Raw genomic sequence first — 26,668 nt, 5'->3', positions numbered from 1 at the left:
TTCTGTATACCTCAGACCTTCTTTTTAGTGTGCTTTATTATTATTATTGTTATTATTTTCAAGTGTTCCCCTTTCATCCAGTTTTGGGAGATGGGAGTTTCACAGCAGTCAGGCTGACCAGCAACATGACATCTGGAAAACACTTTCCCCATTGATGGCAGGCTCGCAGCGCGGTAACTCTGGCCCAGCTTCCACTTCCATGTTGCTGTTAGAAGGCCTGATTCACTTCTGACTTCCTCCCAATCTGGACAGCTAGAGCTTCCCTTCCAGAAACAAAACAAAACAAAACAAAACAAAACAAAGCATCACCTATTTTAGAATTAAGCTCAGAACTGCTTTACGTAGCCTGTAGAAATCTTCATTTTGTTGCTATTAAAAGAAATAGAAGTTAGAACATTGGATACTCTATCCTATATTCAAATTTATTTATTTGTAATTATTTTCAAGCATTTATTTATTTATTCATACATTTATTCTAATACATATCTTTGCATATACTTTCAGAAAACGACTCTCCAGTTTCTCGGTCACATCTGTGGCTTGTCCTGCTCTGGTCCCTTCCCCTCCACCACTACCTTTTTTCCCCATCCTCCACTCATGCCAGAGGTTGCAGCATCACGCCGACAAACCCTGTTGGAACAAGTAGCTAATCGATAAAAGGTTACAGAAAGCCCTGCTGTATTTTGCAACGTGAACCTGCTGCAACTCTGCCACAAATATTTGTGTCCTTTGAACACAAAATAATAAAGACTTAGTCCAGAGGGCAAAATGACTTCCTCATCATATTTAATAAATATATTGTTAGCTACTGAACCCATACGAACAGGACGGCAGGGGTGTGTGGGTACGTAATATGGCAAGTAGCAACTTACTTCTGGTGAAGACTCTGCATTTATGGAATTTCATTTATGTTACCCCTTTTGTTTGCCTTTTCATTAGGGACAAATCAAGAAGGGACACACGTGGCTTCAGCAAGGGGATAGGTATTTCCTGCTGCTAATAGGAAAAAGGTGAGCGGCAGAAACAAAGCACAGAGGTGCACTGATGACTTACCAGCTCTTCAACCTGCTTAAAATAAAACCCATCCACAGGAGAAATGTTAATCGTGGCAAAAGGTTGAACTGTTTTTCCTTACTTTGCCAGTGATGAACTGTTACCCTGGTAAACAACGTTAGAGAGCTCCGAGCATTTGCCAGAGCCACATCTCGTGAAAACCAACCGCGGCTTCCTCGCTCACCATCCCTTTTGCATCGTGTTACAGCTGGGAGGTTAGCCAGTGACTTCCAAGAAGCCAACTTTTTTCCACCAAGTGATTTTTAAGTTGCATCCTCATTGCTCTGCGTTAATGAGCACGATAAAGAATACATCGCGCCCTTCTGATAAGAAGCCCATTGAAGGCAGTAGTGGAAATATCAGCACACTCCCTGCTGCCCCAGGGACAGCTCACGCTCACATTATCTCTCCACACGTCCATTCACCAGCTCCTCTTATCCCCGCTGGCATTTTGTAGGGCATAACACACTGTGCAGGCTTATATTTGTTCTCAATATTTGTCTGCAATGTTCTTTGACTCCTTATGTCACCACTGAATTTATTTATATTTATTTCGGGCTTTATTCAATCAATTAAAATCCCCTAGAAAACAAGCTCAAGTGGAATGTGTAAGAACAGAAACCATGAAGAAACCCCCCTGAGGGCCATAATACCCTAATATAGAGCTGGCCTAAGACAAATCACATCCACTCGCACTGCTGATGAAATGCCTGATGTCACTCACACCTTCCTTCATGTTCAGAGAGCCTGCTTTGGGATTCTGGCTTGTTGGACTCTTGTCTTCACCCTAAGTCAGAAATGGGCTCCATATGTCTACACAGGGTTGCCCCAAGCTGTTAACCCAGCATGCAATTAACCTATCCACAGGGATGAGAATCAGAATAATTAAGGCTGGAAAAAAGCTCCAAGATCACCTGGTCCAACCAACCCCGACCACCACTGTCACCCACTAACCCATGTCCCCAAGCACCACGTCCAACCTCTCCTTGAACACCCCCAGGGACGGTGATGCCAGGGAAGAGAGAAAACATCTCCTTCTGTGTTGGTGCAACGTTTCAGTGTGGAGATACTATCTAGAGAGTCTGTTATGAAGTTCAGTTTGAGTAAATTATGAAAGATAACTAACCTTTCTCCCGCATCTTCCTCCGTGCATCCAGCTCCCCTTCTTTATCAAAGTGCTTTCCTTTCTCTTGAGCCTCCGTTTGCTTAGTCTTCTCATCCATTTCTTCCTCCACCAAAATTAAGTGTGTTTTGAAAATTAACACACTCTGTTTGCTCAGAAGAGTTAAATGGTATAAAGGGACTTTTTCTGTGTTTGTTTTTTATTAGGAAATGTTTAACTCGAACATGCTGTTTAAGAGGTATTTATGCCATTGGCATTATTAGAGATCTCTTCGTGAAATTTCACATCCTCCCTCAAAAACATTGGCTTAATCTAGACAAACATACTTGGCTGTGCGGTGCCAGCAAGGATTTGTATTTGGAAGAGGGGAGAGGGGAGCAATTTTTCATATTCATCCAGGGATCTGAGAAAGCCTGAATGAAACCATGGGTTCTTCTAATAGCTTTCAGTTCAAGTTTCTCATCGTTCTGGCAGATCTCTTTTCACCCCTGTCCTCATTCTACACCAAACTGTATCTTTGAATAAGGTTTCACACACACATTAGTACAACCCTTCAGTGGAGCTGCACGACCACCCGTTGTTATCCTGAGAGCCTTGAAATCTTTTTAGAAGGCTTGCGTCCTATTTTTTTTTTAACTCTTTCAACTTTCTGTTCTGGACAGTACGAACACTTCACACTTTTGGTTTGCTTTCATTCATTTCCCACCCAGACATTAAGTGCAGCTGACATGTTTCAAGCTCCATTTTTAAAAAGGAAACCAAGGGCTGTGCTAAAAGCCCAGCTCTTCTGCATCAGCAGTTGTCTCAGGATCCTCTAGGGCTGTCCTTAACTGGGTAATGCATGTGCAAAGGCAGGAGTGTGGTAAAGGAGCGGGGCTTCCTCAGCACAGCAGTTAACTCCCCAGTCTAATGTCTGCATCCCACGGCTCCAAGAGCCATTTTCCCCAAACGGGGGAAGGCAAAGCTATTCTTTTCAAAGAAGTGAAAAGCAGACTGGGTTATGCAAGGACCTCTGGCAGCTTCCCCTCCTTATCTGCAACCTCTTCTTCAGCTTGGGGCAGGAGGTTCGCTGCTTTTGCTTGGTGCCATTTAGTCGGAGGGATGGTCAGCGCAGGATGGTGGTGCCTCAGAGTTTGCACAGCTCCTCGCTTGCAGTAGAGGGAGTGCCACTGCCTAGGTTAGCATGTGGGTTTGCTGGTGCCTAAAGCCATTTTCAGTCACAAATCTGACCTCTAACGAAAGGAAATCCCATTGAGCTGGAACCAAGGCAGACACGGAGGAGATGGCAGTTCAGAGCTTCCCAGGAAGGAAGGAAGGAAGAAGTTGCAGGAGCTTTTCTTGTTTATAACAAATTTTACTACACTCCATAGCAATGACTTCTCTCTAACACCTTCTTGCGGTATCTTTTATCACTTTTCTCAAGTGATATATTAAGTCTGTGATATTTGGAGCATATTTCTTATTAGTAGTGCCAGTAATCAATAGAATCTAACCCTACAAGCTTGGATTTACATCTGGAAATGTCTGTGCCAAGATAACACTACTTGGAAGACAAAAGGGGGTCGAAAATGATAATGTGCTGAGAGTACAAGCAGTTCCTGTAATGTTCTGTTAGTATTTTCTCTAGTATTTTTCTATCCAGACTTTTACATTCCCTGAGACCTCGCGGCAGTAGCTGAGATCAGCTGGTATTAACCTGCGAATCCTGAAGAAAATGAAGCTTTGCTTTGTGTAACTCACTGCTTAAATCTGCCTGAAATCCCACAGTGCCAGAAGAATGGAAGGTGGAAACTGTGACTGTTAGAAGGACCTCAGGGCACGTCCAAGTCAGTTTCTGAGGTCTGCGCCAAGCAACTTACTGGAAGCTATAATAAAGAGTAGGATTGATAGCCTCAGTGACATGTTGGAGAAGAATCAGCATTACACGTCAAGGAGGAAATCATGTTTTTCAATTCCATTAGAGGTTCAAGGAGCGACTCCTTTATGTGGAGAAGGATGATTCTGATAATATGATATACCTGAATTTGCAAAAAGCTTTTGACCTGGTCTTTCACCATAGGATCTCAAAGTGTGTTCTTATGAATAAAGGGATGAAAAAGTGACCAAAAGAAACGAAAGTCACCACTAGATTACACAATATAAAGCAGTTTCCAGAACCCACAAAAATCTCTGCTGCTTAACATATTCAGAAACTTTATGGAGAAGTTCAACACCATGATGATGGTTTGCGGATCACACAAAATTCCTCTGAACAGTTGAGCTTAAACTGGCAATCAAGAGTTGTGAAAGACTCTTAGAAAAAGGAAGACTTTTCTGCTGGGTTAGTGAGCTGAATTGGTTTGTTTAGATGTCACATCGGTGACAAAACCTTAAAAAGGGTGGGCAGAGAACTGTGCATCCAGGGACTGGGGAGAAGTGTAGAGGGAAGGAAGAGTGGGATGACCTGTTTTGGAAGTAAGTTGCTGTTAGATTAGCTTGGCAGTATCGCTTGATAGCACTTTTAAAGTGGCAGGGTGATAAAAAAATAAATGAAAAGTAATATAGGTACATGCAAAGTGATGCACCCACGGAAGGCAAACCTCACTGTGTGTACCCATGGCAAAGCAGCATCTCCACTCAGGCCTTTTGTTCAAAGCTTCTTGAAAATAACAGGTCTGGAGGTAAAAAGGAACCCATTGAAATAGTAAGGAAAAAAAAAAAAAGAGAGAGGCAAAAGCAGCACAGTGCCATTGCTTAAATATAGTAAACCCTTATCTTGAATGTAGTTCCGCATCTTGCATGTAGTTTTGTCCACTTCATCCAAAGAGAAATATAAGTGGAAAAGAGAAGAAGAAAGATGAAAACAAAGATGGGGAATGCTGAGTCAGTATGAGAAGCACAGGCTGCAGTCCCACAGCAACCTATGTACTTACTGCTGCAGTGGCACTCTTCATCATTCACTTCTTTGCCTTTTCCCTGAGATGATTCAGCACAGTAACCTGGCAGAAAATATACACACACTAAAAAGGGTGGAGAGTTCCTGCCGTGTGAGTGAAATGAAGAGGCACAGCCCCTTCATTTCAGGCTGGACGTGGACAGTGAAGACAAAAGGGGCATGATAACTCACTCTTAGAAGACAGAAATTCAAGGTATCCTACAGAATTATTAGAATTATCTCCTGTCCAGGTTTCGTGCACACTTGGGACCTTGCTGCCACTCCTAGAGGCCAGAAGTACAAATGGATCGAAAAGCTGTTTGACAAATTGATGGAGGAGCACATTTGTCAGCATGACAGCGACCACAATTTTTACCCAAGGGAGCTCCTCCGCTGCCCTTCAGATGCCGAAAACAGAAAGAAAAGAGCACTCGGTGCTGGTTTATATTTTGTATCTCATATGTCAGCATTTGGCCATTGCCGGGCAGAGGACACCAGCCTAGGGATGCTTCCTTTGAGCTAGCAGGCTGCCGCTTGTGTTTCCATTTAATTTACTTCAACCAGATGTAATACAAACATATCGTTTATGTTAGTTATACTCTATATGCCGTAAATTATTGTGGGGACACAAAGTGTCTACTGGATATACCAAACTAATAAAGTTACGTTGGAAAACTTCATGGAATCATAGAATCATAAAATCACAGAATGGTTTGGGTTGGAAGGGACCTTAAAAATTATTTAATTCCACCCCCCTGCCATGGGCAGGGACACCTCCCACCAGAGCAGGCTGCCCACAGCCCCATCCAGCCTGGCCTTGAGCCCCTCCAGGGATGGGGCAGCCACAGCTTCTCTGGGCAGCCTGTGCCAGGGACTTAACACCCTCTAGAATTTCTTCCTTATATCTAATCTATACATAATTTTTTAGCCTAAAACCATCCCCACTGCGGCTCTGGGGGTCCCCAGGCGCTGGGACCCCCCAAGCCCCCATGACAGGGAGCTGTGGTGGCGGTCTGTCAGCGCGGCGTGTGGCGCAGTGGCGCAGCGCCTCCACACCCCTCACCTCACTCACCCACCCTAAAACCCTACTGTAAACCTCATGTTTAACCGTGAAGAAAACACACCGGGAAGGCTTGTGTGTGGAGAGGTGGACACGTTTATTAATTCAAGCAGAGCCCAGCCGGCTCTGGCGCTGCCTTCCACCTTTGCGGAGGGGAGGGGAGAGGAGGAGGGAGGGAGGGAGGGATGGAGGGAGGGGACGGGGGTGTCCCGCGGCTCGGCGGCTGGGGGAGCGGTTGTGTAGGATGGGCGAGCGGCTCCCTGCTGGGCTCGGCAGGCTCCGCGATCCCACAGCAGCGCCCGCCCCGAGCCGCTCCGCTCCGACACCGGCCCCGGCCCCGGCCACGGCCCCGGCTTCGGCCCCGGCCCCGGCCGCCGCCATGGCGCAGCCCGCGGCGCCCCTGGGTGCCGCCCTGCTGCTGGTGCTGCTGGCGGCGGACTCCTCGCAGAGTGAGTACCCCCCGGGCGGCTTCTTGGGGACACACACGGGGACACGGGGACAGCCCCTTCCCTCTCCCGCAAGGCTGCTGACTGCTGCCTCCTTTCTTCTTCTTCCTCCTCCTCGTCCTCGTCCTCAGCCGTGCTGCTGCGAGCCCCCGAGGCTGCCCAGTTCCTGCGGCAGAGGCAGCGGCGAGCCTACCAGGTGTTTGAGGAGGCCAAGCAAGGGCACCTGGAGAGGGAGTGCGTGGAGGAGCGCTGCAGCAAGGAGGAGGCCCGGGAGGTCTTCGAGAACGACCCCGAGACGGTAAGCTGGGGAGGAGACCCCACAACTGACCCCTGGTAGGGAGCAGGCTCTGCAGCCCCCCAGCCCGGGGCGCCTCGCCGCCCTGCTTGCCTCCCCAGGTGGGTGCGATGCCCTCACCAAGCGGTGTGCCCGAGCAGAGGTGTCGCAGAAGGGGTTCGGCAGCCCCTCGGGTCATGCTCAGCAGTTTTAGGGAGCAGTGGGTTCAGGAGCTGTCACCACGATAGCAGGGGAGCCCGCGTACGGGGATGCGGTGCTGCTGTGCACCCCAGGACCCGCAGCTCCACCTGCACCAAGAGCCAGCCTCTTTGCCCTATGGATGCCGCCGGGATGCTTGACGAAGCTCAGCTGCACACCCAGCTACCCTTCACGCCCTCTCCTCCCTGCCTCCAGTCTCAGATTCTCCTTGCAGAGGTGACCCTGCAGGGATTTAGCACGGTTTTCCACAGGGCTCAGATGGAAAAGCCCAACGCTGTGCAGAGCCTTCCCGCTAATGGTGCGGCACCTCCGGGAGATGACAGGATGGAGGCAGCGCGTGTGCAAGTGTTTGTACACAGGGCACACGCACCGGAGGCGAGGGAGGGACTGCGGAGCAGATGTGTTACGTTTCGGGCAAGTCTTGACATGTGTGCTTCATGAGGCAGCTCCCAGCCGGCACATCCATCTCACAAGGCGCTGTGGACGGCAGCGAGCTTTTCTTCCTGGCCGTCCTTATGGCACGGAGCTGACAGTGTAAATATCCACTGCACGGGACGAAACGCCTCCCAGATGGGATTTTGTGGCGTTCGGGAAAAAAAGGTGATGTGAGGTCACCAGCTTGGCTGACTGGCTTCCGACCAAGGAAGCTGCCAGAGGTGGGTGACACCGACAGATCAGTGTAGAGGGTGGCAGGCTGTATAAATGTGTCAGGAGTTTTTAGCTATACTTGGTATTTTACATATTAGAAAAAACAAACAAACATACAGTTCTCTAATGAAAAGAATTAAATCATTTGGGTTCTGTGTCTAACAGAAATTCTCTAAGATCCAGACATGCCATCGGAGCACGTTCTGTGGGACAAACAAAACTTCCTGTCATTGCAAAAGATTTAATTTTTTGTGCATTCCCTTCGTTACTGCTGCTAAGTCTCTAGTTCTGGAAACCTCTGAAGAAATACCACCGAAGCTGGATGAGCTTCAAGCATCTGTGCCCCCTTGCTTATTTTACATGCACTGTTACACCAAAGTACTGTATTTTGTAGCAGTACAACCCCCACCTTCTCTTCGGAGACACAGAGCTCCCAAGAGCTTGCTACAGGCAGTACATCTGTAGAGCTTGCTACAGGCAGCTCCTTGCTGTCACGTTGCTTGAATTTGCCTGGGAAACAGCTGTAGCACCTCCTGCCTGGGGGGCTGATGGCCCTGTTCATTAGCAGCTTTCTAGTAAGTAGTGGCAGAGGCCATGTGCACGAGATACTGTTATTGTTACAAACACTGGAAGCCTTCAGGGCTTTGTAAGGCACAGATGACTACTCTTCTGGCAGTGTCTGTGGCGTCGACGGACAGAGGATTTTCCTCACTGACTTCATCTTTTCACATCTTGCCATGCATTGGAGGTAACGGAGGTCTCCCTTAAACACCGGGGAGTTAACACGTTGCCATCTCCCTGCTGCTGCATTTACACCCAGTCCTGGTGACTGAAAGAAGAAGGAAGAGAGCCGAGAGGGAGTTGACTGGGGGGTGATGAAAACTGCTGAAAAACCAAGGCCTAGCAGTTCGAGGAGTTACGGTATCTGCAGTCACGCTTCAGCATGTGGTCAGGTTGCAGCTGGACCACGTTGGTTAAGCGAGGACTTTTTATTGACTGGGGAAAATGCACAGATTACGGTTGACAGCTGCTGATTTCTTGTGTGTAGGAGGGCTGAAATTTTTGTCTCTGCTGGCTTAGTGTGGTCGCAGAGGCTGGCTGCTGAGGTGGCATCAGAAAGAGAGAGCTGCAGCACTTCTCGTCTTGCACTGAGCCCTGTGGACAACCTTGTGGTGGGCCAGCCATGGGGAACACATCCACACATTGCTCATCTCACTGTCAGGTCTGCCCATCTCCTGATTTTTAGGCTGTAAAGCTCCAGATGAGCATGAATGTAGCCATTTTTTTTTTGTTTGCTGTGCTCTGGGAATGCTTCTCCATTTGGCCTGAAGGCGCGAGCACAGCAGCTTTGTCTCTCATCCCTGGTTGCCCATCATACAGTCTAACAAAATGTATGGGTCTTACAAGCCACGCTGCTCTTACTTCTCCTACAGTTGTGTGAAGGGAATTTTGAGGCCTAATTTCAAGACTGCACTGGGTCTGGCTGGGATGGAGTTCATTTTCTTCACAGAAGCCCGTGTGGTGCCGTGTTGTCGGTCTGTGACCAGAACAATGCTGATAACACCCCGGTGTTTCAGCTGTTGGTGAACAAGGCTAGAACAGCACCAAGGCCTTCTCTGCAAGGCTCTCAGCCCTTCTGTGAACAGGCTGGGGGTGTGCAAGAGGCTGGGAGAGGGCACAGCCAGGCAGGTGACCCAGACTGCCCAAAGAGCTGTTCCATGCCATGTAGCACCATGATCAGCACTACGATGGGAGAGGAATCGGGGTCAGGGAGGCTGGCCCTCTTTTGCTCAGCATCTGGCTGGGCATCAATCTACCTGGAGGTGGTGGGTCACTTGTTCTGCTTTGTTTTCTTTCTCTCTTCTCCCACTTCTCTTTCGCTTACTAAGCAGTTTTTATCTTGACCCCCAAGTTTTCTTGCTTTTGCTCTTCTTTTCCTCCTCCCCCGTCCTGTGACAGCGAGCGGCTGCCTACCAGAGTTAACCCACTGCAAAGACCTAAGACTTCAGGTTGTGATGTGAAACTACATTAACCAGTTCAATCAGGCAGCTCCAGAAGTTGAGGTAAGATGAAGCAAAGCTGCAGGACAGCTTGCGTGATGCATCCCAGGTAAAACAAGGGCTTGATCCAGCCAACGGTGACACCTTGCCAAGAACAGCGTGGTATGGCAAGGCACCTATCTAGTGGGCAGGCCAGCATGTAGGAACAAAATGACATGTGCCTGTACCAGAGCCCTCTTCTTCTGTGTCAGGTTTTCATTAATCCAGTGATCACCTTTTCGAAGGGACATCTGCAAGCGGTGAGCAGAAGAAGGGCATTTTCTGAAACCTGCATGCGAGTGTGGCCACATGTGCAATTACTTACATCAGCCGCTAATAATAGCGAGTTAGGTGGGGCCAAATGGCCATTCATTTGCAGGCCAACGCTGCTTTTGTCTTTTATGTTACGGAAAATATAAATATCAGCTCACCCAGACTGGAGGAAGGAAGATCAATTGAAACATTTTTAGATTGTGGGTTATTTTTTTTTTTTAGGAGGCTGAACAAAACTCAGTCTGTGCTAGTTGTATGACTATACATGGTAAAAACAAGTGTGAGCCTTGGCTAATGAGTCTTGCAGCCTATCTTGTTCATGGAGCTGATTATAAAGTCCTTAGGTATTACTGCAGGCTTCTGGGAAGGCCCCTGTGTTTTAATGTCTTTCAGGCTAGGGATACCAAGCAGGAAAATGAAAAGACACCATGTTGGGAAAAAATAAGGGTGGAAAGCATCTTCATGGGAGGTATGAGCCTATTATGTTCCTAAATGCAGCCTATTAAAAAGATATTTGAGGTGTGATGGATGGGTGATGTTACAAAATATCTTGGATGTGGAGATAAGGATGTTATCTCTTCTCAAATGTTGATGAGGCCTTATAAAAAGCAGTGCTGCAGAAATATTTGACCTTGGTATGCAGTCAAGGTATTGCAGCTTGTTAACTGACTGATAAAGTGCTCTGGAATTTGGTTGACCTGTTCTAAAAATGCGGCTATCCGAGCACGTAAAACAAAGGGCAGAAGGGAACGTGGCTGCTGGTGTTCTTGGAAAACACTGGATTTATTTCACTACAGAGTAAATACAGCAAAAGAGGGACCTTGTGCAAGGATTTTCTCTGTTTTGAAAGGCTCAGCCTAGCGAAGATGTTTGAGTGCAGCCTCATCATTTCGGACCGCGGCTTATCAGCACAGCATCTGTTTGCCGCTGCTTGTCGTGTTTGCTGCTGTTAGTGTTGACGAGCTGCTGGTCTGGCTGCAGTCTGCCATTGAAATTGCCACGGTGAACACTTTGAAAGCAGTCAGGCCCACCACGAAATGAGGATGCAGGTCAGCCTGGCCACCTGTGTGTGCTGTTTGAGGATTTGCCCCACAACAGGGCATCACGGAAAGCCGGTTGCTTTTCAGACATGTGCAAAACGAGTGTCTGATTGCATGAAAACTTCTGTTGCTTTCTGAGGGACTCACATCCAATCTGATGTTAAAATCAGGTGCAGGAGCACTGGCACAGAACTGCAGGAAAACTTGGGCTGAGAGGGATGCAGGAGGTCTCTTGTCCAGTCCCCCACCCTCAGCAGGGTCAGCAGGGAGACCCGACCAGGCTACTTGGGGCGTTTCACAGCCATGGCTTGAAAGTTGCTGATCCTGACAAAACATCCAGCAGTGCCAGCAATCTTTCTTCTGGGCTGGGTTTATCAGGAATCTGAGATGCAGATGAAGCAATGTGTAGGGTATAACAGTCAGTTGGGTTGTTTTTCACAATGCTATGGGTCCTTTTTTATTTCTTTACTTATTCCGTGACGTGGCGTGGTCATGGTAGCACAGATGGGCTGCACACATCGACGAGGGTAGTCCAGACTTCACTCTGATCTTGTGGGAAGAATGCATGGCAAGCAACATTTAGGTCTTATTTCTCAGAACACCAAGATAGATGCACATTTGTAAATACTAATAACAAAAGCATGAAGGCATGTAGGAGGAGAGTGAAGTGGGGAAGTTAAGCAGTGTAAAATTTCTTTGAGTAATTTAGTGAATGTTGTGCTGTCTAGACATGAATAACCCTGATATCATCTCTAAATAGAGATGTCATCATCCCTGCACAGAATATTTCGTTCTATATCCAGGCAAAAATCTGGGTTTATTTGCAGCAAAAATTCTTGCCAAAGTGTATCGATTTGTTGTGGCGTTTTGGCAGTGTGGAGGAAGAGCTGGATTTATAACTGGTATAGATTTTTATGTCTCTTCTTCTTCTTGCAGAATTCATCTGAGAGAGGGAAAGAGTTACCAGAGAGCTCTGGGCTTGAGGATTTAACCTGTTTCGATTCAGTGTATGGAAGAATGGATTCCTAGGCACACTGCTACCTGCTCAATAGATTTGGAGAAAGAAAATGTGAGGACGTTTAGACTTTTGTCCAGGAATGACTTGAAGGAGAGAAGTAGAAAAGTTTGAGTGTCCAGCTTTATGCCATGGAGGCATAGCATAGCTGGGATGAGATCTGGGGATGCACCAGGTTCTCCCTTCCCTCTCTTCCTTCTCCCTATAGCTTTTTATACAGGGAACAAAGGATGGAAGGGATTTATACCAAGTGTTAGTGGGCCTGACTGGTCTGGGAGACAGACTGGGACAGTGGAGCAAGATGCATCCGTGTTTGTGGTGGTGAGGACACAGGGTTTGGTTGAGGTAGTGGAGTTTGGTAGCAGGAGGGTGACAAAAGTACTCCCGCCTGCCTTAGGAGGCAGTCGTTAGCTAAAGGCTGCGTTATCAAAGGTTATTGAGAAGGGAGAGCGAAGTTTGCAGCTGGTGGAAGCAGACAAAGGTCCGTCAGCTCTGCTGGACTTGTGCCCACTTGATCTTTATCTGTTTCCACTCGTGTGAATTGAGCCCAGGAGCGCAGAATAGGCCTGGAAATACTGAAGCAGCCCATCGTGGAAGTACTCCACGCTGCACTGCCCATGGAGCAGGAGGGGGGCGGCAGGAGAAAACAATCGTGGCTGATACTACACCAAGGGGCTGCTTGAAGCTAGCATGGAAAAAGATGTTAAGAATGGTAAATTGAAGCAGGGGGATTGTGCAGGTTTGGGGCAAGGAGCAGGGCAATGGAAAAAGCAGATAAGGTTTGGGTAAGTCAGGAGTTTTTTAGCAGAATACAATAGGTTTTAAAAAGTGTGTGAGAAAGGAAGAAAGCCAATTAAATAAAGACAACAGTTTTGTGGTTACGGGCTTGCTTTGTTTGCTTTTTAAATTAAAAAATGAGGAACAGCCTACCAGGAATTAATAGACTGTGTTAGTACAGCTGCTTGAGAATCAGGTAAGGGAAACATTGAAACTGTACAAACTGGCAGTTGCGGTTCATGTGCGCTCCAAACTCTAAATGAACTTAATGAATTACGAGCAATTACTTTCCAATAGGCACGAAGAACAAGAACGGAGCCAGCATCAGAGGTTCAGAAGAAACTGAGAAGGGACATGGCAAGGGCGGTGCGCGCTGCACGGCTGCTCTGGAGGCTGCGGGACAAAGAGCTGGGGTATGAAGAGGGGAAAGTGTCAGGGCAGGACAGCTACAAAAGCAGCAGCAGCAACATTTGTTTTCTCATAGTTCAGTCCACGATGAAGTAATTCAGCAAGTGCTAAGTCACCAAAACAGTGGCAATTTGAAAACAGAACCTGTGGAAGGAGTGGGAAGGGATTCTTCCTCTTCCCTTCTCCTCCACTCACACAGTTTTAACTTGCTGTTCTAGAGGCTCTTTACACATGCAGAATGCCTGTTGGGAAGTTCCCTTATTTACTGTTTGGGGTTTTCTTCCTGCTCCTTTGAGCAACAGCACTGCGACCCACAGGAAAGGTAAAGTTGGAAAGTGAGGTGGAAACCCAGGAAGAGGGGCAAGTGTTGGTGTTGCCTTCATTCTGCATCATGTTACGCTACCAGTCAGGACATTGGGGTGCACACATTAAGAGGCAGAAGGAGAATGCATCCTGGTTGCACTGTACCAAATCACATGCATCCGGAGAGCTACCACATTTGGCTGACCACTGGAACAATGAGTCCGAGGTCAGTTCCAAGAAAATGTGTGGGACAGGAACAGAAATGCAAAAGTTACTTAGTTATTAAAATAATGAACAGGGAAGTGTAAGATCGGATTCTGTCACAAGGGCCTAATGTTGTCTCAGATGTCACTTCCCCATTCCTGCTCGCCTGTCCACACTAAGGCAAAATCTGGCCGTGCCTGAAAGTGGCTGAATGTTGTTGTTGTGAGTTGCAACAGCTGCATTTATGCAAAATCCTAAGAAACAATTTACAATGCCTCTAGATTACAGGAAGGGGGTGAAAAATGCAGTATTTTCTCACTTCAGTGGATGAAACGTTACAGAAGCTGTAAGAGAGATCACAAACATTTAAATCACATTGGATGGGACGCATAATCTGTTTTATTTTAAATACAGCAAATAATTGCAGAGTAATGACACTATTTGGTGTCATGGAGAGTGTCACGGAGTGTCACATAGTGTCAAGGAGTATGGTAGGGTTTTTTTGGATTCAGTTTTGTGTAATTTGCCTAAAGTTTATAAGCAAGCATGAGTTGAACCACATTTAAAAGGATTATAACTATTGCAATGAGGATTTGAACAAGCAACGCTGAGTGAAGATCTGTTCTCAAATTGGGATCCTCTTTCCAAATTGCACATCAATACACCCGGAGGGAAAGTAGCCTTTAAATCTTGAAGCAATGGAGAAAACCTCAAGGCATTTGTGATTGGAGAGCATTCAGAATAATTTTAAAGCATGCAACCCAGTCATTGGAAACACTCTTCCAGTGATTTTTCTTGGAATATTAGGTCCTCAGCACTGGTTGCATTGATTTCACGTTGTTATTGTCCAATCAAGCCCTGCCTCAGGCTGCATATAGAAATAATCTCCCTGCATGCCCTACAAATGTCAAGTATCTGTGTTTTGCTTGGCTGGACACACATGAACATTTTTTTCCCCTTCTTTTCTTTCCTTTCATTACTTTTTTTTCCTGTGATTGTGCATTCTAATCATTGCTGGGTTTTTCCTCACCGCGGCGCAACATCTTTTGCTGAGGTGGGAAAAGCAGTCCTGCCTCTCAGAGGGTGAGGTAACAGATCATTTTGGTTTCCAGTCTTCAAGATTGCACAGGGGAGCCTCATCTCTATGAAACAGGTACTACTGCTGATGGTCTTGTTTGGAAAGATCAGCAACTCAGGGGAAGGGGCACTCACAGGCTTCGTGCATCAGAATAGCTGGGCAATGTGAAAATGGACACAAAATCTCAAAGCTGCCCTAACCAATTTAGCCGTGGTCATGGGAGATGAGACTTTGAGGCTGCTGTTGGGTTGTAGCATGACCTACTTGGTTCTCTAGGGCCTTGCTTGCTGGATTGTGGGGAGAAGCTCTCTTTATTCTTTGCGTGGAGAAAGCACATTGCTCCAAAGCAAAACAGGAGGCAAACTGACCTGGTTGAGCTCCTTACATGGAGAGGCAAAGCTTGTGCAAGCCACATGGCATTGACTGGAGCTTAATTTCTATACCTAGGGTTTCTATAGAGTTAAAATTGTGAATTGTAGGACTGGTTAATCACATTGTTTGGGAGGTAGGCCTAATCATTCAGCATGAGATTTGCCATGCAGCAAGAGCCCGGTTTAAAAAACAATGCAGGGCGCTCTTGAGCATTAATGAGATTTGCATTCCCAAGTTACAGCAGTCGAGCAGTGGTTGGTATAACTGCACACCCAAGTTAAACAATAACTTACAGACAATTATGTTTGGCCATCTCTTTGCAGGCCCGCAGCGCGGAAAGATGAAGTGTATTTATAAATAAAGAGGTTGTGCCATGCCCACGTCAAACATCCAGTACTGAAAGGAGAAAAAGGGAGAGTCACTATATGGAAATGAGAAAAGGGCATGGTGTGGGAGCTGTCACTGCAGCCTGAGAGGCAGCACGACACGCACGTCAGCTACGAGTTACTCAGCAAATGCTCTACAAAAGCAGCAGTTGTGCTGAAGACAGATTTTGTGCTGGTAGGCAAAGCCATGTGTTCTGACACAGGCTTTGTTTCTCGGCATTTTATTTCTGGAGGCAAATTTTCGTCGAGAAGCAGAGCCGCGAAGGCAAAATGAGTTGGACTTGTGCCTTTCCATGCTTCTCTGCAGTGTCTGAAGGAGGCCTGAATTTGCTGCGGCTTTTATTTGCTCTGCTTTTCATAATATCAGCAACTTGGGAGTTGCCAGAGACTGAGCAGCCTGTCTGCACTAAGCAAATGCTTTTTCAGAAATTACCATTGCTAATGCGAGTCGATGAGGTCCTCGTGTAGATGGTTATCTGCTGCTGCGGCAGCTCAGACAAGGCACTGATTAGGTTCAGCCCCGATCGGGATTACCTGACCTGGTGCTCAAACAAAGCAAACAGAAGCAGTTGGCAGGCCCTTCTGGCTGAGGTTCCCGGCCTTGCCAATTGCTGTAAGCAATAGTGAGAACATTTTGCTGGTGTAGACGGGGTCATTGTTATGGTTTCGGAAGGGCTATTTATACACCGTGACTCATGGAAGGGCTGCTTGATTTCACGTTCTTCCATCTTCTCTGAAAACGCAGCATATCCTGTGTAATTTCACTGACTTCTGGATTTTAGCACTAAGAAAAGGTTTGGCCATCGAGCTGAAAAGAGGTCATGAGCTTAGGGTAGGTTTCCTTTGGCAGGCTGACGTTGATACTTCTGCCCCGTCAGCTCCACAGCCCTGGGACAGATCCGTACCTTCAGGTTACTGCTCTTGAAATTAACACTTGAAGTAACACAACATGACATAAAATTAAATTAAATTAAAGAAAAACACACTGAACAACCTGGAGCTTTGTGCTTTGTCGGCGGTGGCTTGCTTTGCTTTGTTGTTCTCCTTGCAGAAGTTATAGACTTAAGCTCTCTTCCCATTTTAGATACCCACACTAAGGGTCGTAGCGACTGCGTTATAAGGCTAGCTGTGGAGGTGGGTGGGAGAGGAACTTCTTAGCCCCCTGAAAAAATATTTGGTGTCACTCTACCCCAAAACAAAAGTGTGCACGCCTAGGTCTTGCACCACTGTTGAATGCTGGAGCCCAAGCGTTGTGTTTAACGCATCAAAAGGTGTGTCTGTACTTCCATAGCATGCACTTGGGTTTGTGTGGCAAGGGTGGGGGCTGTAGTGCTTAAATCTCTGTTAAATCTCACAGCTCTGCCTCCTGGACAGGAAAGAAAAGGTCTCTTGCACTGAGCTGCAGTCAGCAGGCATGGACCTGTCTGGAGGGCCGGGCCCCGTGCCGTGTTTTCAACTTGGCTGTGAGGCCGGGGCCTTGCAGATGTGAGGCAATTCCCGGTCTCTGCTGTTTCTCCCTCTCCACCTGAGGCCTCAGCTGAGCTGTGCTGCTGGTGGCAGATGTCTTGTCACCTGTAACCCTCACTGAAAGTGGGCCTGCACGCTGCAGGTCTACAGAGGCCAGGCCCTTGAAGGTCTTACAGAGGTTGGTGCTCCTGTGAGGCGCTGGCCTGAGCACCTTTGCCTTCCTCTTGTCTGCACCGAGGTGTTACTGCTTGGAGAGCTTGGTGAGATCAGCACTGGATGGAAAGGCAAACATTTCTCTCCCCGTCTTACAATTCCCTCCTGCATTTTGATCCTGCGACTCCTGAGTGGCTTTCTGGATGGCAAGATGCTTGGTGAGCCTGAAATATAAGGTGAGGAGCTGACAAATTGGCCAAGTAGCTACAGGGAACCTTCTTGTTAGCAAGCCTCAGAGCATTTTCCCTGGCGTTTTTCTTGGATCCTGAAAGTAGCAACGAAGACTTCTGGTGGAGGAAAGATGACTTTTACTAGGGACCTGATCTGTGCAGGGCTGAGGGATCTCATCTTCCCCGACATCTGTGGGTCATTAAGACTTAATACAGCACAGAAGTCTGAAAAGGCGTTGCAGAATCGAGTGCTTACACTGGAAATAATTCAAACCTGGCCATCTTTCTGTGCAAGTTAGGCACAAGCTGAATTTTTAACCAGGCAATCTTCTGATCAGTGTTGTTTGCTTGTTTTAAAGAGGCTGCTACCTAGAGTTTAAGCAAGGTCTTTTCCCCAAGGTGGAAGATCATTCATCCTTCACTTCCGATCAGTCTTTTTGGCTGAATGGAAATAACATTGTCATGGTATTTCCAGAAGCCGGTTGTAATGAAAATTGATTGGGGAGAAAAGTGAAAAGTTAATCGCACAGGAACGAGGATTATCTATATAGTATTAGGTCCTGCAGATCTGGAGAAGTGTTAGTGGTCAAAAAGTAGCTTTGTGTAATTATAAGGAAATGAGGAAGATGGGGAAAGAGAGGCTACGTTTCTGTTAGTAACCTCCCACTGAAGTTGCTTCCCTCTGCTACCTGCCTCATGAAATGCAGCTCGTGGTGGCCCAGTGGCGTGGGGTTTCACTGAGCAGATGGGGAGCAATGGCGGAGGCTCTGGGGGTTCTCTTTTTGCTGACACCACAAGCTATCATCGAATCAATGTCCTGTGAGTTTGCCTTTGGAAGGTTATTTGCACGACGAAAATAGGTAGCTACCTTGGTCTTTCCTATAAGAATACAGTCTGTATACTGAATAAAGGAGAAATAGTGAAAAAAGGTTGAAATAATTAAAAAAATATTGGGAATGTAGTGAGTTCTGAGCTCCTCACTCAGTTTGTTAACCCAAAGAGATACTGCAAAGTTCAGCCTCAAAGGATGCTAAGCCTATTACCCTCTTGTTGGAATTGGAAATTAAGTTAAGCTTGGGCTGCTGCTTCTTCGTAGAGGTTTTCATGATTTCAGCTGAATATTTGCATGGTGCATTTCAGTAACTGCAGCGTATTTGCCAGAAGTGATTGATTTTTCTGGAGGATGACAGTAATGCAAAACTTTTGGTTTAGATGACCTTGTCAGCCGATTGATTTCATTAGGCTGTCCAGGTCAAATGGAGCCGCAGTGTGTGCCTGTCGCTGTGGCGTGTACGCGTCTGTATATGTGCAAGAGCTTATCCAAACATCAGTAGTAAGAGGAGAAAAAATAGTTTCTAATCTTCTTTTGTGGAAATTGCTGTCTTGTGTGAAAGAGAATGACAGTATGTATACAGTTTTGTAATTAGCTGAGAAATGGCTTAATTTAACCAAAAAAGTTAAGCACTGGTGCAACCCATGAGTTTTCCCTCACTGCATGCCTCAATTACAACTTGAACAGCCCTTGAACCAGTGCCTTACCCATCACGAAATCCAGTCTGAAGTGAAATTGGAAAGTAACCTTTCTCAAGGTGAGGAGTTTTCATATTTTCTAGGAATGTGGTTTAATGATCAGCTCAGGCCAGCCTCCCACCCTTCACAGCTGCATTTTCCTGCTCTGGCCCTGTGCTGGTGGAAGCAATCCTGTGGCACTTTCATGGTACTTCGATCTCTGCCTTCCCCCTGCTTGCAACTGCTCCTCACTCCCTCCTCCTCTCCATGAGGATCTCCTGGGTAGTGGGGACCATGGCAGTGGGTGCTGTTTGAGTTGTAGGGTGCTTGTTGTTGTAAAAGCAAGGCGTACCCTTTTCTTTTACTGGTTATGGTGTCATGGAGCTGCCCGTGCTGTGCAGCAGCAGAGGGACTCCTGAAGAGGCAGGGGGTGACTAAATCATTCTGCACCTTCCCTCTGGTTTTTGTCCCTAGATCTTTTCCTCCCTGCACCTCACGGTGAGCACCTTTGCCTCTGGGACAGTGGGTAAGTGGCTTCGTGCTAGTGACAGGTCAGAGGCTGGAGCTGATGCCTCTCGCCTTCCCTATGGGACAAACCGTGTCTGTAACACTGTGTTTCTTCTGGCTCTGAATAAAAGAAACAAGGATGTTTGTGTTTGGATCTTGTTAAACAACTGCCACACAAGACCACCGAACTAACAGCAGCTGCTAAATATTAGTAGAATGACAATGGAAACAAATATTATTCAATAAATCTTTGCTTTTTTTTTTCCTCCTACAGGAATACTTTTACCCGAAATACTTGGGTGAGTTGCAGCTTTTACTTTTACTTTGTGGCAGCATTGGTATGTGGTGCCTAACACTGGAGCGTGTCGCAGCTGAAGCTTCTGCTGAGGAAAGTGGTGGATGTGGGCCTGCAATAAGCATCCAACTTTTAAGACAGACTCCACATTCCTGATGTGGTTTTGAGGGCTGTTTTTCACTTACGTATAGGTTTGCATCCAGAGATTCTGCATGTTAAAATGTTGGTATTGAATTTATTGTCTGTAGCTTGCAGCATTAGTAAATAATTTAGTTTTTTATCTTCTCTCCTTTTTAGTTAACTTAGCTATTAACTGATCTCCTTATTTTAAAAAGTGCCTTTGCTGATCGATCCCCTGGCTTTCTCTACTGGCTGTATCATAGTCATGCCACCGTACTGCTTTCTATCTGTGTTTAATACGTAGCTCTTGTAATCACTAATGCCAACAATTTTACATGTGCTTTTTAGATACAAAAGAGATTTAACAGGTCAAATCCGAGTAGCTACTAATATGCTTTTAGAATCATCATAGCTCTGGCAGAATGATTATAATTCTACTGTACATCAGAGCTAAAGTATTTTTATGAACTTAAGAAGTTTAAGGCGTTTCGGAGATTATAACGTTGCATAGATTTTGCATTCACCTTCCAAAGCCTTGTTTAATGAAACATCAGCAGGCTAGCTATCGTTTTGCATGCTTTGAACAGCTGCCATGTGGCCATTATAATAACGACAATTTCATTTTCTGTTCTTCAGATTGTATTCAAAAATATGGGTCGCCGTATACAAGAAGTCCAGATTTCCTTACGTGCGTTCACAGTAAGCACTTTTGTTTCGTATGTTGTAGTTAAATGTTCTCTCATTATACCTGAAGTTGTGGAACCAGCTCAGTTACGGACATTTTGGATAGTGTTTTAGTACTGTTCTTCCTATTCTCTATGCCTGACACTCCATACTGACTGTTCTATGTAAGCAATAAACCAAGGCTTTTCTGCTTTTCTGCTATTGCCTTCTCTCACTCATCATTCAGTTGTTTGGTGTTTCCTGATGCAAGACATTTCTTTCCCACCAGTTTCTCAAGGTCTGAATAAACTGAGAAGCAAGAGTGACATGGATTTACCATGAGGTTGTACCGTGTGCTTGGCCTTTCATCTTCTTTTTTCTTGAATGCTACCTTTGGCTCACCCCTGTTAAGTAATCTTAAATAAAGCTTACAGTCAAGCCCAAGTTTGTGTCAAGCTTTTGACAACTTTAAGTAAGGAGATCATTTTCACTCATTGTGTGATTGTGGTTTAAGTGTTACAACATTTAAAAATCCAGATCAATCCAGAAGTCCATCTGATATCTGTGTAGAAGGGAGAGAGGTATTTGTTCATCACTGACACCGGAGACTGGAATTTCAGTAACTCTTCTAAGACCTTTCCAGTTCCCTCTTGGAGCTCAGCAGTGCTAAAGATACAAACCACATAAATATTCTGTTGCTAAAGATTCTAAATACTCTCTGGGAGCGGATCAGCTAAGATGGGGAGAAAACCATGTGTATGTGTATTTATTTTCATGCTCACCCCTGTGGTTCAGTCTTTTACTGTGATCGAGTTTGATCAGTCTCATGTTCATAGCAGCTCTACCAGGCTCTGCCAAAGCAGGATCAGGATTTAGTCAAGACGTTTAGACAGATGTTAGAGTCCTCTGAACTGGGAACTCTTGGTCCTGAAGTACCAGCGTGGCGTGCAAGCTAGCTCAAAGTGGGAGGTGAGGCTGGATGCTTCCTTTTGCTCCTGTGCGTGGATGGTATAAAGGCAGGAGCTGCTGCTGAAAATGGTGGTATCAACTGGGAACACTTACTCTGACCAGCTGATCAGTGTTTCAGAAAGTCTAAAGGGCAATGATGTTTTCTGTGCACTGAAAAAAATGAGAGCTGAATAATTGTTTTTAGGGATGCAGTCTGTTGGAAATGCAGCGGTTTGGCAATAAAATGATAATATTTTCCCCCATTAAAATACTAAAATATTTTTAAGTGGCTGAGTTTTGGCTAGCCATTGTTAACTCACAGGAGAAGGAGCCTGAGACGCGCTTGGAAGAATTACAGACTTTGTGCTTAGCTGATTCCAGCATGTCTCTTATTTTTCACAGATGCTGCCAAAAGGCTATGTAGCTCCTCGGGGTTGTGCCTGTGAGACACATTTAAGCGTTGTGTTTCTTAACATTCATCTTCTATTCTCAAAACAAGGTAGTAGAAGGCTCTTTTCATCTGGCATTACAAAGGCATTGCACAACCCAAGGGCTGGAGGGTGATAGTAGACTAGTTTATGCTGGAAATAAGGTGCAGATTTTAACTGTGGTAGTGATCAGGCAGCTTCGTGGGGGATTTGAGGATTCTCTGTCTCGAAAGATCTGTAGGTCGGGGCTGCAGGTAGGGTTCAGCTGCAGATTCGGACAGGTAGATGCAGGTGTTCCCAGCATGTTCCCTACATGAGACGTGGGTCCCGTTGTAGTCAGTGGGGAGTTCATCTGTAGTCACAGCCCTAGGGTGATGTCACTGACCAAGCTGTGTCTGCTCTAGGGAGAGCTGAATCACTTTATGGACTGTTTATTGTACCAACGAGATCTCCACCGACTGCAGTCACAATTTAGACACTTGCTACACACCTAGATACTTGCTTTACACATAGATACCTATATTTTGGTCTGCAGAACTGGGGCTTTTTCTAAAAGAGGTGTTGTGGGTCGGCTAGGAGTTAGGGATTTGGTTCTGCAAGAGTTTGGAAAAGGCTACGGTATTTTTTGGAAATGAGTTTACATCTGACCTTAAAAATACAATAAGATTTTTGTTATGTTGTGAGTGTCTGCTTTTTAACAGCGAGTGTCATAGTTTTCACGACCTCGCATTTTCCGAATGAAGTTCTAATTTGCACCATTTCTGAATAGCAAAATACAAGTTCAGAATACAGAATAAGGAACTGGAAGCAGCAGTCCGTGTACTTAGGTAAAGTCTTGTTTCCATGTGGACTTAAAAAAATGGAACCTATGTTTCTATTCTCTGTCTTAATTTGTGAGCTATACGCTCCCAGTGGTGTGTCAGCTGGGCAGTGGTGTACCTGGGGCTATTCTCTAAGGTGCTGTTGCAGGCAGCCCACGTGGCTGTGGTGTCTTCTGTGTGGCCTGAAGTCTGCCTTGGCTGTGGCTTTGCCCCAGCTCTGCACAGCTAGAGCGGTGAGGAAGAAAAGTAATTATGCTTTGGTTGTGGTGAGTGGATGATTATTTCTGTGGGGCTCTTCGACTTGCGTATGCATGCTTTTCCTGAAGAGTTTTCTCAGGCACTAGATGAAATGCTGAGAATACGTGTTTCTTTGGCAGGATTTTGGTCATATTCCATCCCAGATCAGCCCTCTGGTTCTCTCCTCCTTGCACTAATGTGCTGCTAACTTCAGCCTTCAGGTAATTCAGTCAGAGTGCAAGGCTTAGAAACAGTGTATGTTCATGCAGTGCAGAGAAGGCCGTCCTTTGGGGTTGTATTAATGAGACACGTGTGCAGTGCAGCCCATAGTAAGAATCTGACTATTTTTTTCCTGACAATTATAACACAAATGTCATCCAATCCTAGTGTATATTCTCTTGTCTTATCTTTCTGTCCAACATAGCACCAGTCTTAACAGCTGTCCAAAACACAACCCACAAGTCCAAAAGTCACAATGGACACAACCTGGCCCCCAGGAGGCTCCCCCTGGGCCCCAGGAGCTCTGTGCTGTGCGGGTGAGGATCCCTGGCACAGGCTGCCCAGAGAGGCTGTGGGGTCTCCTCCTTGGAGGCCTTCCAAAGCCGCCTGGAGATGGGCCTGGGCAGCCTGCGCTGGGTGGCCCTGCTGGGGCAGGGCTGGGGCCTGGTGGCCTCCAGAGGGCCCTGTGACTGAAATCTATGGCAGACAGTGCAATGATCTGTCATTTAAGCAGATATATTTTGGCTGAGAAGTAGACAGAGTTCTTGGCCCTATGCAGAGGGCTGCTGTTGATTAGGTGCTCTGAATTCACCTGTTGGCTCCGCTTTTTGTAAAGTCTTCCTTTTGTCTGGGCTGAACTGGGTTTCTGCTGAGTTGTAAGGATGTGTTGCCAAGACTGTAGGATTGTAGGAGGCTTTGCTAATGACAGTAATTCTTCTTCTAAAGGCTGCTGCTGCAGCAGCTGTGACAACTCCAATGTCTCTCACACCAAAAGGACTGGTGGAAGCATTGCTTTGTAGCTGTGCCAGCCCCACTCTGGCAGAGATGGTCAAGGCACGAGAAACATCCACATCTTTTCATCGGAAGAAAAGCCTGGACGTCACATGTTCATGTCTTAGGACTTTCTTATCCAATGCATCCCATGTGCTGGTGTGCGCAGAGAGCAAGTGACTTGGAACTGCTGCAGTGTGAGAGGGAATCCTCTGCTCCTTCCTTCACTTAGCTATTGAATTAGTGTTTAGCAATTCTTATACTGTTAACACATTGCTGTCTCTTTTTTGTTCTCATTCAGTGTAATAGAAAAGCCTAATTTGGATAGCTCAGATACAAACCTTTCCTAACAACAAATCTATCAGCCTCGGTGAGATCCGCAGTTAAATTACCAAAAATAAACAAAAAGAGAATCCATCCTTCCTTGAGTGCTTAGTTGCTGCCTGCTTTCTATTTTCTCCAGAAGTAGGAAGAGTAGAATTAACTTGATTTTAAAAGAGCTACTTCAAATTGTTTTTTCAGGATGTGCCCTTCAGGTACGGGGGTAGAAGCTCACTACCCTTCGCAATGAAATGAATTCCACTGCATGCTCCTGGCATAGCTCATTTGGCGTGTCAGCAATAAGCATTAGCTTCCAGGTTTCCCAGGTGTATTTCTGATAGTGATTTTCCATTAGTGTTTAAGGGTCTTGGTTTTTAATAAGGTCAAAACGCCTTTTCATTAGTGACCTCTACGCATTGTTCTGTTTGTTTTATTTGTTTTTATTCCTTCTGTAAATCAGATTTGCCAAACCAGTGTTCTCCCGATCCTTGTTACAAAGAGGGAACTGTCAAATGTGAAGATCTCAAGGGGGACTTCTACTGTGAATGCAAACGTGGCTGGCAAGGAGAAATATGTGACAAAGGTAATATACATTTTTTTTAATCTTTTAGATCCGTATCAGTGATATATTGGGTTTTGCTGTATTTTCAAATGATCACTGATGCTGTGCTGCCCAGCTCAAAAGTCATGGTACTGAACTTGCATTATACACAACTCATATTTTTGTGCTTCTGGGAATCATATAACTAAGCCTGCATACATTTTCCAGATTACTTTAATGGATTTCAGCATGGTCTTGACAAAGAAATCAGAGAGGTTATGCCCCATCTTTCTGTCCCACCCCTCCAAAGGGGGAAGCGGAAATCAAGCTGTATTGGCACCTCAATTGGTGCTGTTTACCCCAGTGTAACAGATGACAAATTGCAGAGCCTGAGGGGCTGGCCCATATTCCCATTCCCCTCCAACGGGAACAGACTTTCAGCACACAGTTGGAGTCTTATGCTGCTGATGCACAAACTGGTGAAATTAGTCTGTTAAAGACTCCTCGGTAGTGGGATCTTATTCCAAGTCCACTTGCGTCCCACTGTGTATTCCCATCAACTCCAAAGAGAGTATTCAGGCAGAATATTTGTGCAGGACATTCCTTCCCTCCTCTTGTTATCTTCTTTCTGTGTTTTTTTTTTTTTTTTCTGCCTGCAAGTTTTCTTGTCAGGGCCACTGCTTTTGTGCCTGCCAAAATTGAGTAGCTGCCAGGAATCACATTCTGACAGTCCAGACTTGTGGCCACCAAGAGAGCAAGAGATCCACACACTGTATTTCTGGTGTGAATATTGTGGAGAAGTTACATGATCACACACAAGCAGCTTATTTAAGCAGTTGAGGCAGTTTGTATGCTGGTAAGTTTGTATACTGATCCATCAGTGTGCAAACAGGCTTGAGAGCTCAGCAGTCAGTCAGTCTGAAGCATATCCCCTCTTTTTCTTGCAAAGTGCCATGAAATTTTCTGTCCTACCAATCAGCTGACTCTGGAGTTCCATATACAAGCAGGACACCACGAGCAGGTAGGGCACATGGAGGGTGAAATCCATGCTCTCAGTTTAACAGGCTTTTGCTTCAGTGGAGCACAACTTGGAATTTTGTGTGTTCTTTCATTCTCAGTAGTAGTGAGGATATTTTTTTCGTATTAAAGGCTTTCACCCCATAGTTACTGGTAATTGAATCTTCTTAAAGGTTAGTTATAATAAAATATATGTTAGTTACAGGTAGTTTGCTTCTGCAAACAAACTTCTTCTTCACCTCCACAGTGGCTAAAGACACTCTGTGCATTCTCCAAACTGAGAGGGAGGTACTCAGTTACAGTTTGTTCTCTGCCTTTTCTGTTATTATCAAACAAACTTGAGCTGATGCACTTGAAATGTTTGAATGAAATCTCTGTACATTTTGTAATCGTCACGTTGCAGATGTGACAGTGTTTCTTGTATGCTCTGTCTCCTTCCCAGCTCTTACCCTACTCTCACTCCCCAGGTCAGATGCAGAGGTGAAAAGCTGACTGCCATACTTTCTTTTGCTGCAGATATCGATGAATGCAAAGTGCAGCACGGGGGCTGTAACCAGATCTGTCTCAACAAGCTTGGCAGCTACCGTTGCTCGTGCTACAGTGGTTATGCCCTTAAAGACAGCAGAACATGTGAAGGTAAGGTTCCCTGGCCCTCTCAGCGTGCTTCAGATGGTGCTTGGAGACTTGGGTCTGTATGTTGGAGAGCTGTGCTGTGCTGAGCAGGCCTCTCCTAACCTCCCAGCCCCAGCTGGGAAGCTTCTGGGGCTGGGATGGTACTGGGTGCTCACG

At 46.0% G+C, this 26,668-nt stretch overlaps 1 protein-coding gene across 1 annotated transcript in view; it reads left to right on the top strand.

Annotated features, from left to right (window-relative positions):
* The first annotated feature begins 6,398 nt into the window (after nt 1-6,398).
* The window catches only part of GAS6 (growth arrest specific 6), a 35,754-nt gene continuing 15,484 nt past the window's right edge, over nt 6,399-26,668 (top strand). Inside the window, exons 1-6 of the mRNA XM_084296811.1 lie at nt 6,399-6,599; nt 6,728-6,894; nt 19,773-19,797; nt 20,550-20,612; nt 24,782-24,904; nt 26,396-26,515. Of these exons, the coding sequence (XP_084152937.1) occupies nt 6,530-6,599; nt 6,728-6,894; nt 19,773-19,797; nt 20,550-20,612; nt 24,782-24,904; nt 26,396-26,515 (568 nt within the window). The 5' untranslated portion in view covers nt 6,399-6,529. The remainder of the gene's footprint in view (nt 6,600-6,727; nt 6,895-19,772; nt 19,798-20,549; nt 20,613-24,781; nt 24,905-26,395; nt 26,516-26,668) is intronic.

The sequence above is a fragment of the Netta rufina genome (genome assembly GCF_964035555.1).
Source record: "Netta rufina genome assembly, chromosome: 1".
Classification (NCBI taxonomy): Eukaryota; Metazoa; Chordata; class Aves; order Anseriformes; family Anatidae; genus Netta; species Netta rufina.
This window is presented reverse-complemented; position numbering and strand designations above follow the sequence as displayed.